Source organism: Mesoplodon mirus (genome assembly GCF_964341445.2).
Source record: "Mesoplodon mirus genome assembly, chromosome: 7".
NCBI lineage: Eukaryota > Metazoa > Chordata > Mammalia > Artiodactyla > Ziphiidae > Mesoplodon > Mesoplodon mirus.
In genome coordinates, this window is record NC_138983.1 from 75,580,881 (window position 1) to 75,594,993 (window position 14,113).

At 47.7% G+C, this 14,113-nt stretch overlaps 1 protein-coding gene across 1 annotated transcript in view; it reads left to right on the top strand.

Moving 5' to 3' along the window:
- The window catches only part of LOC309808808 (forkhead-associated domain-containing protein 1-like), a gene marked incomplete at its 3' end in the record, with an annotated part of 105,294 nt that extends 91,581 nt beyond the window's left edge, over positions 1–13,713 (top strand). The window contains exons 15-18 of the mRNA XM_082629383.1: positions 4,063–4,152; positions 4,576–4,796; positions 5,334–5,496; positions 13,597–13,713. Coding sequence (XP_082485509.1) covers positions 4,063–4,152; positions 4,576–4,796; positions 5,334–5,496; positions 13,597–13,713 — 591 coding nt within the window. The remainder of the gene's footprint in view (positions 1–4,062; positions 4,153–4,575; positions 4,797–5,333; positions 5,497–13,596) is intronic.
- Between the last annotated feature and the right edge of the window lie 400 nt (positions 13,714–14,113).

The window sequence follows — 14,113 nt, forward strand, 5'->3', positions numbered from 1 at the left end:
AGTTTCCTATGGCTGTTCTAACAAATTACCACAAACTGAGGGGCTTAACACAACTCATATTTATTCTTTTACAGTTCTGGAGGCCAAAGGTCCAAAATCAGTTTCGCTAAGGTAAAGGCAAGGGGCTGGTTCCTTCTGGAGGCTCTAGGAAAGAATCCGTTTCCTTGCCTTTTCTAGTCTCTAGACTGGAAAAGGCGAGGAAATAAAAATTCCCCGCTTTCCTTGGCTCACGGCAGAGGAGCACCTTCAACTCTCTGCTTCTGTCACATCACCGTCTCTGTCTGTCTGTAGTCAGACTCCCTGTGTCTGCTTCTTGTAAGAACCCATGCGCCTATATTGGGTCCCCCCAGCTAATCCAGGATAAGCCCGCATCTCAAGATCCTTACCTTCATCACATCTGCAAAGGTCCTTCTGCCCTGTCAGGTAATGTTCATAGGCTCTAAGGATTAGGACCCAGACATCTTTGGGGGGGAGGCATCATTCACCCAACCACCTCTTCCATTCTGACACGCCATCCCCTCCAACTCTGCATACCCATGCGTGCCCACGCCCAGTGGGGCCTCAGCCAAGCAGTGATCACACCAGATGAATGATGGTGCCTCCCCTGGGACTTTTTCATAGACGGATGCTGTGCAAGGACCAACCTTGGGGAACTTCCCAGGATAAATACCCTGTTTAGAGGGAATAGGGCTTTCAAGAAACCAAGCTTGCTGCTGGGTGGAGCCCTGGGCTAGGACACAGAAGCCTGGGTTCAAGTCCATCCTCACACCTGTGGCCGAAGGTTCCCCCTCAGTGCCCCCGCCCTGGGAGGCTGCAGCCTCATATGAGCTGTGTGGCCTTGGACAAGTCATTTCACCTCTCTGGGCCTCGATGCCTCACCTGCCAAGGGAGGATGGTGAGCTCATTAGTACTGGCCTGTGGTAAGTGTCCAGTAAATAGCAGCTGTGACTTTTACATGCAGTAACTTCTTCCTGAGCCTTTCTTTTGAGTGTAAATTATTTCTTTTATAGATCACAAGGACCACATGGATGGATCATTTCTAAACTTAAAGACCCTCGGCATGGAAAAAAATGTTCGGAAAATATTGGATGTAAAACCTGACTTGCCAACTTTTTCAAGAGTAGAGATCGGAACGGTAACCAAAGAAACTTTGTCTCTGCATTGACTGACACGTGGGGAGGGTGGGCATGAGGACAGACACGAGCCGTGTGCCCTGGCACCACTGTATACATCATTGGTTCGAGGCCAGGTCCTCCCTGATGGGCTGGCACCTGTATGGACTGATCGGTGCCTGGCCGTACCAGCAATCCAATGTTTGAATAGAAAGGCGGCTTGCCATCATGTACAGCATGATATAGCATTGCACTGATGCTGGCCAGGTCAATCTCTGGGCCCTCCTTTTCACATCACATGTTATATTCTGCAGAAAATATCCAACAAGCTAATGTACAACAGTATGTCATGAGCTTGCCTAACATTTGCTTTTTGCTATAAACTGAAAAACATGAACACATAAAGGGCAGCCAAAGGGAGCCATGATGATTAAGAAGACACAAGTTCTAGAATCAGAGACCTGTGTCCTAATCCCAGCTCTGCAAGCTCGGTGACCTTGGGCAGCCTCCTAACCTTTCTGGGACTTCAATTTCCCAGCTGTAAAATGATGATGGAAAAATTAAAGGAGATCATTATGTAAAGTGCTTATCCCAGTGCCTAGCTCATAGCGAGCACTTTAATAGATGATAGTTATTATTGTCAAACAGTATTTAAAGAGTATTATCCAAGACAACCTTCCTTTCTTAGGGAGCATAGTTTGTGTTTTCCAGGATTTTCAGAAGTAATTTGATTCTTAGGTTGAAGGTGCCCTGTATCCTAAATGGATGTTTGATCGGGTGTTTGACTGACACATGACAATGGACAGCTCAGGTCAGCGTGGCTTGCTGTGGCAGCTGGTCTAAACCAGGTTTGGGAAAACATAATAAAGCCATCCTATCTGTACCAGCATTTTCTCCTACAATTTTTCTAGACATTTGCTCACACGTCTAGAGGTGTGAGTCTTCAGAAACGTGTTGGTCTTCCTGATAAAATCGAACCTTCCTTCTCTGAGGTTGGGAGTAGAGGGACCGTCTCCAGGTGGGGAGCTCAGCTGGATCTCACGTCCTGATGGTCCTGCTTCCAAGATTGACCTTCCCCTTGGCAACAAGCCCTCATCCCACCACTGACACCACAGAGCAGGAAACCTCCCAACTCTCAATCCTCCAAGGTTGGCAGTAATTAAAGGAAAGAGCAGGAGGAAGAACAGCTGACATCTGTGAACTGCTTACTGTGTGCCAGGCGTTGAGCTCAGCCGGCTCCATGCCTTATGTCATTGAACCATCGTAGCAGCCTTGTGTCATAGTTACTATTATTGTCCCCATTTAACAGATAAGAAAAAGTAAGGCTTCAGGAGGTCAAGTACCTCACCCAAGGTCACAGAATAATGATTGAAGACACACCAGGGGTGTGTCCCTGGTGGTGTGTCTGCTAGCCTGCAGAGACCGGGTGGGGACTGTGTGCTTGGATCCTGTAGCCCAGGCTGTTCCTTAGTGACCCTCCCCTCAGGAAAAGAGGGGGCGTCTGGAGAGGTACAGAGGATGCAGCTCAGGGTAGCTGAAGACACTGAGCAGCATCTCAGGTTCTTTTTGCAGCAGATCTGCCCGGTTTATTGTCATCTTCAGATACCCTCTTTTATTCTCATCTCCATAGATACATAGACAAATATGTCCACTCTTATCTATCACAGTCACTTTGGGGGCCATTATAGTTTTTTAGTTGTTTTGTTTTTAATCTCAGAGGTTTTCAGGGTAGTGCCAACAAATGCTAGGGCTAAGAGATGCTCATGGCAAGCATTAAAAGCCAATTTATTTTTTAAGGAGGCTTATTAGGGTTATTTGTAGTCGTTCAGATCGGGTAACCTATTCAGACTGGTGGCCATTCCATGCAGTCATTTGGGCTTCCAGCAGCCAGCTGGCTGGTTGGGGTCTTAGGGAGATGCAGCTGCAGACACTATCTGCATTGTCTCTGGAAAGGGTCTGAAGTGATGCTCACCCACCAGGTTCCAGAACTAGGAGAAGGTTGGGCCAAATTTTGTGAGGGTATGGTTTCTGCTGCACAGAAATGAGATTCCTTTAATAAAAAGGAGGGAGGCTATTTTCCACTTAACCTTCATTCGTTCATTCAACAAACATGCCCACTATGCACCACTCGGTGCCAGGTGCCATGCTGGGCACAAGGAGGGAGATAGTGAGCAAAAGCCGCATGGTCCCCATTTTTCTGGAGCTTGTCTTCTCAACATCAGCGGTACTGATTTTTTGAGCCAGGTAACTCTTTGTTTGGGAGACTGCCCTATGCATCGTGGGGTGTTTAGCAGCATCCTTGTCCTCTACCCACTAGACGCCAGCAGCAATTATGACAACCACCAATGTGTCCAGGCATTGCTAAATGTCCTGGAGGGGGTAGGGTGGACAGAGTCACCCCCGGTTGAGAACCACTGGCCTAAAGGGAAGACAGGCGAGACGGTGGCCAAAGAATGGCATAAGTGATGCATCATTTCAAAGGCAGTCGTGCTCTGAAGTGGTAGGAACACAGTCATATAGAAAGCAGTTCACAGAGTCAGACTGGATTTAAAACCAACTCTCTTGGCATGGACATATATACACACACACGCTACCAAAGGTAAAATAGATAGCTCGTGGGAAGCAGCTGCATCGCACAGGGAGAGCAGGTCGGTGCTGTGTGTCTACCTAGAGGGGTGGGATAGGGAGGGTGGGAGGGAGACGCAAGAGGCAGGGGATATGGGGATATATGCATACCTATAGCTGATTCACTTTTTGATACAGCAGAAACTAACACACCATTGTAAAGCAATTATACTCCAATAAAGATGTTAAAAAAATTAACTCTCTCAAATTATTCTTTAGTATCTTTCCAGTTCTTCCATTATTCTTTGGGTTATTCTTCTGGATGTAGAAAATCATAATGGAATGCCAAGAGAGTTTTTCTTCTTTTTTTTAATTTCAGCCTCAAAATGGCCTTTCCAGCCCAGGGTCCATCATGGCCACTGAGAAGATAGGGAAAACGGATGTGGCTGAGGCTTTAGATCTTAGTGAAAAGCTGGTAGGTATACCCAGCATCAGTCCCCTCCTGTCCAAACCTGCGTGCCCTGCAGGTAGTTTAAACATCAACTCCACATACATTTTAGTTGTTACAGTAGCTCCACGAGACCCATCTCCTATCCCAGCATGGGCTGGAAATTGCAGAGCCCAATTCCTTGCAAGACTGGGTAGTAAGAATGAATGTTTATGTCTGTTGTCATTCCCCCTCCACCCCTCCCCCCAATTCTCAAAAAGGCATAGTGTAAATGGATGCGGGGGAAAATGAAAGTCGTACTAAAAACCCCAAATGCACTCATTTGCAAAGCATGTGTTTCTTCTCTGCAACTGCAGAAAATGAATGAAACAGAATTAGGCGTTTGCCTCCTCAAAGGGGCCACCAGCGGTCTTGGGCCAGGCCTCTTACCTGCGAAATGCTTTCTCGTAGTACTTGGATATGAGCAAAACCCTCGGGACTATGCTGAACATCAAAGATATGTCAGGTCACGTGTCCATGAAACACCTCTCCCCAAAAGAGAGGGAGAGAGTCCACCAGCTTCGACAAAGAGACCTGTACCTGGTGTTTGATAAGATCACCCTACTCAAGAACCAGCTGCAGAGAAAAGAAGAGCTTTTGAGACGATACGAGAAGGACATTGAACAGCTCAAGTATGGCCCGTGTCCCCGGCAAAAGGCCCAGGCCTCCATTCTCCAGGCTAAACCTCGGGGCAGCTGCAGACCCGTAGGGACCAGGACAAGAGGACAGAGGCCTGGGTGTGGAGTGGGGAGGCGGGATGGTGACTCAGGGCCTGATGGACCCAAGTCTCTGGGCAAGAAAGCAACAGTTAAAGTACCCTGCTGTTAAGGAATAAGGTGCACCTTTTATAAATGTGTCTGATGTTTCACCATGTGTGTGCTTTTCATAATTCCATCGTATTTTCAGTGGTATCCGTTCCCCCACCCTCTCTGGGAAATTGGGAGGGGCTGGTAGCATAACCTGTGCCCCCTTCATGCTGCACGTCCACAGCCAATGGGCTATTTATTCTGCCCTCTAGTCCCCACATCTTCAGCCTTCCCCCCCACTTGTAAGGAAACCGCGAAGCCAGGCATATATGGAAGTGTTCTGAGGATCTCCCAGGTCGGGAGCATTGGTGGTGAGTGAGAAAGCTGAGGAGAAAAGAGACTTTGTCTCTCCTGTGTGCTCAGGCAGAGCAAAGTGTCGGTTCAGATGTACCAGTCACAGGTGGCAAAGCTGAAGGACATCTTCAGAGAGGCCGAAGAAAAGGCGCCGCTGAAGGAGGCCCTGGCGCACATGGAAGAGCGGCTGCACCAGGAGAAGAGGGTCACCAGGGCGATCAGGCAGCAGAAGGTGAGAGGTCCCTGCTCGGAGCAGAGCCTCTGAGGCTGCCCCTCAGCTCCCTTTAGAAACAGCCAACTGAGGTCCCAGTGGGATCCAGGCAGCACAGAATGCATTCGCTCATTGCAAAGGAAGGTGGCAGAATAGCTTTAGCGTTAGGCAGACTTAGGTTTAGACTCTTGTTCTGCCATTTACTGTGTGGCTTCAGGCAGCTTTTTTTTTTAACATCTTTATTGGAGTATAATTGCTTTACAGTGTGGTGTTCGTTTCTGCTGTATAACAAAGTGAATCAGCTATATGCATATGTATATCCTCACATCCCTCCCTCTTGTGTCTCCCTCACACCCTCCTTATCCCACCCCTCTAGATGGTCGCAAAGCACTGAGCTGATCTCCCTGTGCCATGCAGCTGCTTCCCACTAGCTATCTGTTTTACATTTGGTAGTGTATATATGTCCATGCCACTCTCTCACTTCGTCCCAGCTTACCCTTCCCCCTCCCCATGTCCTCAAGTCCATTCTCTACATCTGTGTCTTTATTCCTGGCCTGCCCCTAGGTTCATCACAACATTTTTTTTTTTTAGATTCTATAGATATATGTCAGCTTAACCTCTCTGAGACTCATAGTCTAGCTTGCCTCTATTTTTTTAAACTTTCTTTTTTTTTAAGTTAATTTTTATTTTATATTGGAGTATAGTTGATTTACAGTGTTGTGTTAGTTTCAGGTGTACAGCAAAGTGATTCAGTTATACATACACATATATCTATTCTTTTTCAGATTCTTTTCCCATATAAGTTATTACAGAATATTGAGTAGAGTTCCCTGTGCTATACAGTAGGTCCTTGTTGATTATATATTTTATATATAATAGTGTGTATATGTTAAACCCAAACTCCTAATTTATCCCTCCCCACCACATTTCCACTTTGGTAACCATAAGTTTGTTTTCAAAGTTTGTGAGTCTCTTTCTGTTTTGTAACTAAGCTCATTTGTATCATTTTTTTTAGATTCCACATATAAGTGATATAATATGATATTTGTCTTTGTCTGACTTACTTCACATAGTATGATAGTCTCTAGGTCCATCCATGTTGCTGCAAATGGCATTACTTCACTCTTTTTTATGGCTGAGTAGTATTCCACTGTATATTTGTACCACATCTTCTTTATCCACTCCTCCATCGACATTTACGCTGCTTCCATGTCCTGGCTGTTGTGAACAGTGCTTTCTGAGACTCATAGTCTAGCTCGTCTGTATTTTTTTAACTTTTGATAATTCGTGTATTTTATCATGTTCTTTCTATCCAGATAACTCTTTTTTCTACCAGTTTTATTGAGACATAATTGACACACAGCACTGTACTGAGCTTAAGGGTGTCCAGCATCATGATCTGACTTCCCTGCCTCCTGCAATGATGACCACAATCAGTTGAGTGAACAGCCCGAGTGTTTTTAAAGGCGGCGCTTGTGATTTTCATTGTTCTGCCAGGTGCCAGGGATACACCGAGGAATAAGCTCTCTGAGAATAAAGATTTGGGTTTGCTATTCTGAGTAGCCAGAATAGTACTCCAGTCTTTCTGACTTGGGGCTGTGTATTGGTACACGCATGCTTGCGTGTATCTGTGTACATGTGAGTATGTGCTGTGTGTTTGCATGTGTGTGTATTTGCATGTGCATGTTTGTTGCCTGCATGAGCTCTAAGGAGGCCAAGGTCATAGAAGGGTGCCCTTCTCCTCAACCAGGAGGTGATGGTCAGATAGTTCCTTGCAGAAGCCTGCCCTCCATCCTGCGAACCTTCCAGGCAATAGGTTTCCAGACAGCAGGCTCTCTGGCTTAGAGCCCCAGAAATGAAAAGTGGCTGTCCTGCTCTGAGGGAGCCTGGATGCGGTGTTTCCAGTGCTCACTGCTGTGAATTAAACATCACAGGCCTTAGTCTGCATGTGTCATCGGGCTGCCTCAGGCAGAGGACAGTTTCCTTTCACACCAAGCAATGCCAGGGAGAGCTGGGCCAGTGACAGAGTTGTGACTTTCCCTTTGATGTGCCCTCTGGAGAGCTCACCCCTCCCCGAAATGCCGCCCCCGCCCCCCGGGCTTGGCAGACTAGGCCCCAAAGCAGAGACACCAGACCACAGAATGGGACAGAGAAGGGCCCAAAAAAAGCCATTGTCATGTACTGAAAACCTGAGGATTTACATAATCAGGCTTCACATGCATTATTCATGGGCTGCCTCATTCATACACAGTGCAAGGGACAGGCCAGCCTGTTTGTCAGGAAGAAAACAATAATACATTTTAAAGTTTTGCTGGATCCTAAAGGGCACTTGTATACATCTGTCTTGGCATCCGTTCCTTCCAGGGAGTATATCTTCGTTGTCTTTAAGCAGAAATGAACAGAAAGTAGAATTCCTCTTTTCTAAGTTTTACACTTAGTATTTTCACAAGGAGCCTTAGTTTTTTAGCCTCCTGTATGAAACTTTTAAACTCTTCACCCGTTCACAGAGGTGGCAGTGTTGAAGCACTGAGATGAAATTACACATCTTTAGCCTCAGAATTGCCCCCCCAAAAAAATGGAGTTTGTAGTTTTAATGTTTGACCATCTCTTCACCAAGCAGACCTTTCAAGAATCAAAAGTCCTATTTCCACACTAATATCTCTGGCTGTGAAAATGAGACTTGGTATAAGATGCTGGGCCTTCACAGCGAACTGGGTCTGTGGCTCTGTCCATGTGGCAGAGGGACGGGAACCGCGGCCCAGGCCGTGCTCACTCGAATCCACTTCCCACATCACTCGAGAAGCCGGCAGTGTCTCTCAGAGTTCAGAGGCCAGATTTGGAGTCAAACAAATAGGGGTCAAGCCCCACCGCTGCCCCGAATGACCCTGAGTAAGTGGCTTGACCTCTGTATCCCAGGTTCCTCAACAAAAGCAACCAAAACTGTTAGCAAGGGGCCTACTCCGTGGGGGAGTGGGAGGGTTAAATGGCAAAATGCCTGCAGTGCCTGGCACATCACAAGCCCCGTTTCTAAGGGGGAGGAATAGGCAGCTCATGGATGGGTGGGGATTCCTCTATTTCTTTCAGGGAGCTTCCTGCCAGCTGACGCCTTCCCCGGTCCTCCCAAAGCCGCCAGCTCTTATGGGACGCGCTCTTCTCTTTGGTGAATACGACTAGGCCACGGCCAAGAAAGGACCCAGATACCTTTTGTGAAAGGGCTAAGGCTGGGATTTTCAAGAGGAAATTTTTAAATGCACAGAAGTTGCCACTTGGGAAGCACGCAAGCCCTTTCTTAGGGCTTGAAGTGGAAGAAAGGCTGAAGGGCACCGGCTGCTTCTGACAGGAGAAGCCGCTCAGCTCTCCTGCCAATCAAATCTCCAGCCAATCAAGTCCTGGCTAGGGGGCGTGACCACCGCTTTGCCTTGTGGTCTCAGCCAGGAAAAGCCCCTAACCTTCCCTCTGCTTAATTAGCTCAGATCCCTCTTCTTTAAGATGAGAATAAAAATGGCACCTAGCTCGTAGCCTTCCCAATGGGAGCTTGTATACAAAAGCCTTAGCACATAGGACCACAAAGCATTCACCCTCTCCTACCATCGTCATTATCCTCACTATTCTCTTTAACTCACTATCTTCCAAGATTTCCTTGGGCCCAGGTATTCTCAAGATTCTGGCTTCCTCCGTGCCACTTGTGTGTTTTGTTTGTTTGTTTGTTTTTGCGGTACGCAGGCCTCTCACTGTTGTGGCCTCTCCCGTTGTGGAGCACAGGCTCCAGACGCGCAGGCTCAGCGGCCATGGCTCACGGGCCCAGCCGCTCCGCGGCATGTGGGATCCTCCTTGACCGGGACACGAACCCGTGTGCCCTGCGTCGGCAGGCGGACTCTCAACCTCTGCGCCACCAGGGAAGCCCCACAATTGGTAGATGTTGTGTAGGAGGAGCGTGGGATGGGAGGGGCTTGGGGTGGTACTCTTCCACCCACAATGATGAAGTAGAACCATGTGGCCAGGCCTATGCAGCATACGGATAGAAGAAGGCTAAAGAAGAAGACCCTCCCGCACCCCCTTCATCACATCCCAGTGTGTTCAGTAAAGTTCAGGAAAAGCAGGTGCACAGGGGCCAGGCTCTGCCCTTCAGTGCCCAGTTGCCCACTGACGGAACTTAATCCAGGAAGGAATTTTGCAGCAATGTTCAAACTGGGGTTCCCTGGAGCCTTTGGGTGCCATGGAAAGGTGTGACTCTCAAAGCACACACACCTTTCTCCCGCCAGAGAAGCTCTCCATTATCTTATACCCCAAGTTCCTCATGGGATTTTGCTTGGATAAACGGTTCTGCAAAAAAAAAAGGCGGGGGATGGGGTGGGAGAGAAGAAGGCTGTTGGTTTAAAACTAACCCCTGCTTTATAATATCTGGGAATTTGGATAGTGATTGTCTCAACTGAGTTTGTGATAAATACTGAGTGGCTGCAGGCTCGAGGTCTTCTCCACGGAAAATGCCTGGAGGGCAACTGTCAGTTCAATACGGGCCCATCAGCCTTCACAGACAGTCCTCTGAGGGTAGAGTTAGCATCCTTCTGGGAGAATGGAAGAGTCTTGTAAGCACCTATGCCCTGTCCCAAAAGACAGCCTTATTTCCTCCCTGAGTTTTGTGACTACCCGGTAGGGTTGCCAGATTTAGGGGAAAACAAACAAACCAAAAACACGATGCCCAGTTAAATTTTAATTTCAGATAAACAACAAAAGCTATTCAGTATAAATGTCCTAAATATTACACGGGGCATATTCACACTCACAAATTTGTTGGCTTCATTCTGGAATTCAGATTTAACTGGGCATCCTGTATTTTATCTGGCAACCCCTCCAACATTTACTGAGCACCAACTAGACACCAAGCAGGGAGGTTCTGAACCAGGTGTCGCAAGATGGCAGCCCACAGATATATTCCATTTGGCTCATGGGATTTTTTTTGAAGTTACATTTCAAAATAGGGCAGTTTCCTGGAATACTCTGGATTTCCAGCTTCTCTGGGAAACTTGGAAGATCTGGCGACCCTAGGCCCACAGACCCACAAGCCACCATCACAAGCCTCCATCTTCCAGGCCCCTTAGAAAGGCCCTGGGCTCATGTGTTTGCTGCTGTCCACCACCACCCCAGCTCACTTCACCCACTTCTTTTACTTTCCTGGCCGCTGTAGGAATCAGGTTGGCGACCCCAGTGGATGCTCAGGGCTCTAGGAGAACGTCTCCTTCCTGACACCACTGCACATTCACCTGCGGAGTGTCAGTCTGCAAGGGAGACCCCAGTTCCCTCTCACTTTTGTGTCTCCAGTGCCTAGGGGATGCTCTTTCTTTGATGAGCTGCCCCTGAGGTGCAGGGTCTTGAGCAGATCAGGGTCAGCAATAGTAATCAAACCCCAGGGGAGCGGCAAGCTCCAGGTTTTCAGTGATGCTGGCTTCCCAACAGGCCCCTGTAGTCCCTGCCAGGGAGGTTAGCCACTGGAGCTTTCAACATTTCCACTGGGTGGAAAGCCACTGGACATCTACAGCCTCTTCCACTGATCTAGGAGGCTCTGCTTCCAGCTAAAGCAGATCTGTCCTCCAAGAAGAATACAGTATCCTTCATAGCCTTCTTGGTTGACCACCTCCTTCTCTGCTGGAATCTGGAACAGAGATTCCCTAAAAGGTGCAGCAGGACAGTGTAGCGTTGCCCCAAAGCCACACCCCCTTCTGCAGACCTCTATCCTCACCTCCTCACCTAGGAAGGCTCAACATTCCATCCAAATGGGTAGCATCTGAAAGTTGAGAAAAATCCATTTTTCTCTGATGCAAAAGGCAAAGAAGAACATACGCTAAATTTTGTCAATATTCTTTCTGTGTTAAAGAGACGAATGTTTGGAGAGCTGATGAAGAACTCAAAGATGCAGAACTCACATTTCCAGGTGAGCCAGAAGAGAGAAGAGAGAAAACCCTAGAACGTCAGCAGGAAGCCCAGTTGACAGTTATCCCACATCTATTATGTACTGAGCATTTGGCATGTGCCGGGCACAGAGCCAAACACTCGACGTGCAGTATCTCTTTTAAGCTTCACAACAACCCTATGGGGTGGGTGTTGTTATTATACCCAATTTACAGATGAGGTGTCTGAGGCTCAGAGACTTTCTTTGTCCAGAGCCACACAGCTCAGTAGGAGAGCTGGGAATCAGTGCAGATCTGACACCCAGGTGAGTGCTAGCTTTTCCTCCTTTAGGTTATAAACCTCCAGGTAATAAACCTGATACATTTCCAGTGGCATTTCTCTGAAATTTCAAGGAAGCATCCTCTAGAATTCTCTTCAAAGTTGAGAATTAAGACTATGAAATCTTGAACATGTTGAAACATTGCCATTGACAAATCAGCCCTGGAACTGGAATTAAGCCAGTCCACGTTCCCACTTTGCAGACAGTAGAGGCGAGCTCTCAGGAAGCTAGAAAGCCAAACACATTTTGGTTGAATATGAGATAGGAGACATTCAAGTTTGATAAAAGGCCACAGTCATGCTGAGGCAACCAAATTATCATGGGAAGAAACGAAGATATTCTAGGTGAGGGATATATTTGAAAAATAGAAGCTTCTCAACCAGCATCCTTGTGCAAAGACCAGAAGGTGGTTACTCCCCAGAGCAGGATGTTAAGAGGATAGAGAGCATCCTGAGGGCCCCACTTGATCTGAGACGTTTGCCACCCTGCAAAGTGGAAACGACTGGAAGTTTGTTACTTATTCACTCACATATATGACTGAGCTGGGAGGAGGCAGAAACTGCCCTACATCTAGGTTTTGTCTGAGGACCACCTGCGGATGTGAAATGGCAGAGGAGATATTGGGATGGGCCCCGGATGTTGTGGGAACATTGTGCTTCTCTGAGATGTGAGACCCCCTGGAACTTCACGCTGCCTCTGGCTTTAACAGAAGCGGGGCAGATGGTGCTTCGGCTAAGAGCAAAGAGCCAGCTTCCCATTCTCCCTGCCCTCCAGCCTGAGCTTAGAAGTTTGGTGTCTAAGATCTCCTCAGTACAGAAAGGTTTCCTCCAGGTTCCTTGCCAAGTGTAACTTGGGCGACTCCTTCCCCAAGAGTGGGCCTTGGGCTTCCCTGGTGGCGCAGTGTTTGAGAGTCCGCCTGCCGATGCAGGGGACACGGGTTCATGCCCCGGTCTGGGAAGATCCCACATGCCGCGGAGCGGCTGGGCCTGTGAGCCATGGCCGCTGAGCCTGCACGTCCGGAGCCTGTGCTCCGCAACGGGAGAGGCCACAACACTGAGAGGCCCGTGTACCGCAAAAAAAAAAGGGGGGTGGAGGGGGCTTTTTTAAGGATATAGGGGTGAGTGCCTCATAAAAACTGGGAGCTGAAAGAGAGACTGGCCTCGAAATAGAACTGGTAAGCCATCAGATCTCAGGCATCATCTCTTTTACACACACACAAGCGTGCGCACACGCACACACAGGCCGTATCTCCTCTCTGTGTCTCTGTGTGTCTCCCCTGATTTCTGCTCTCTCCAGTCATGTGACAGGAAGGAATGACCTCATGGTCCCCCAGTTCAAAGGACCAGCCCAGGAAGCAAGTAGCATCTTAGAACCCATAACCCAAATCCTGGGAGTGACCATCTTAAAAGCCCAGCCTGTGCCAAGTGCCCGATCAGCTATGACCAGGGACAGAGTCACACACATGGCTGCCTGGATCCAGGAGTAGTGCTCAGAAAAGGATTAGACAGACCCCCTAGAGTATGCTGCATTTTACCCTCCTAAGACATCAGAGACATAAGGCATTCAGTTCAGTAACAGCTTTTCGAGAGAAAGTCCATCCCAATGAAATTGCCTATCATCAGAAACTCCTGGTTCAAAAAAAGATGCAAATGTCAGAAGAAAACGTTATCTGTGTATCTGGAAGAGTGTACACCAAAATGTGAATAAGGTTACCTGTGGGTAGTGTGATAATGGTGGATCATTTTACCTTCGTTTTGCTCACGTCTATGTGTATATATAAATATTTTTTACAACAAAGATTTTATTTTCAGTAAAAAAAAATGCCATTTGAGAAATATTTGGGGATCTCCCTACAATTATAGAGTTTGGGCATTTGTTGCTCTTGCTTGTTGTAGGTTGGAGCCAGAAAAGGCACCCCAAAGATGGACCAAGGAAGGGAGATGCTGAAGAGAGAAATGTCCAGCAAATCCAGCCAGAGCCTTCTGTTTTCTAAACCTGGTGGAAGGAACTAGAAACGTCGTCCCGCTGGGCCTCGCGTGATCCTCCGTGAGTCAGTGTAACTCTTCTGCGTCCAACTACTAAGATGCTTTGTTAGGACATTAAAGGTTGTTACCCTAGTGTGTTGCTTCCTAGACTGGTATTTTGCACAATACTGTATTTTGGAGTGTGTGAGGGGAGGGGTTCTTTTCACAGATATTATGAATGTAAACATACACAGGCATATGAAGAATAAGTTTGAAATTCAGACTCCTAGGCCTGGTAGATACAATTATGTGTTTGGGTAGTGACAAACCCAAATGTCACACCTCCAAGGAGCTCTGAGAAGCCCGCAGTTGAGAAAACCCAGGGCGTGTACTGGGGCCACAGGACAGAATGGTAACCTCAGGGCTGTTGGGGCCATGGTATAGTGCA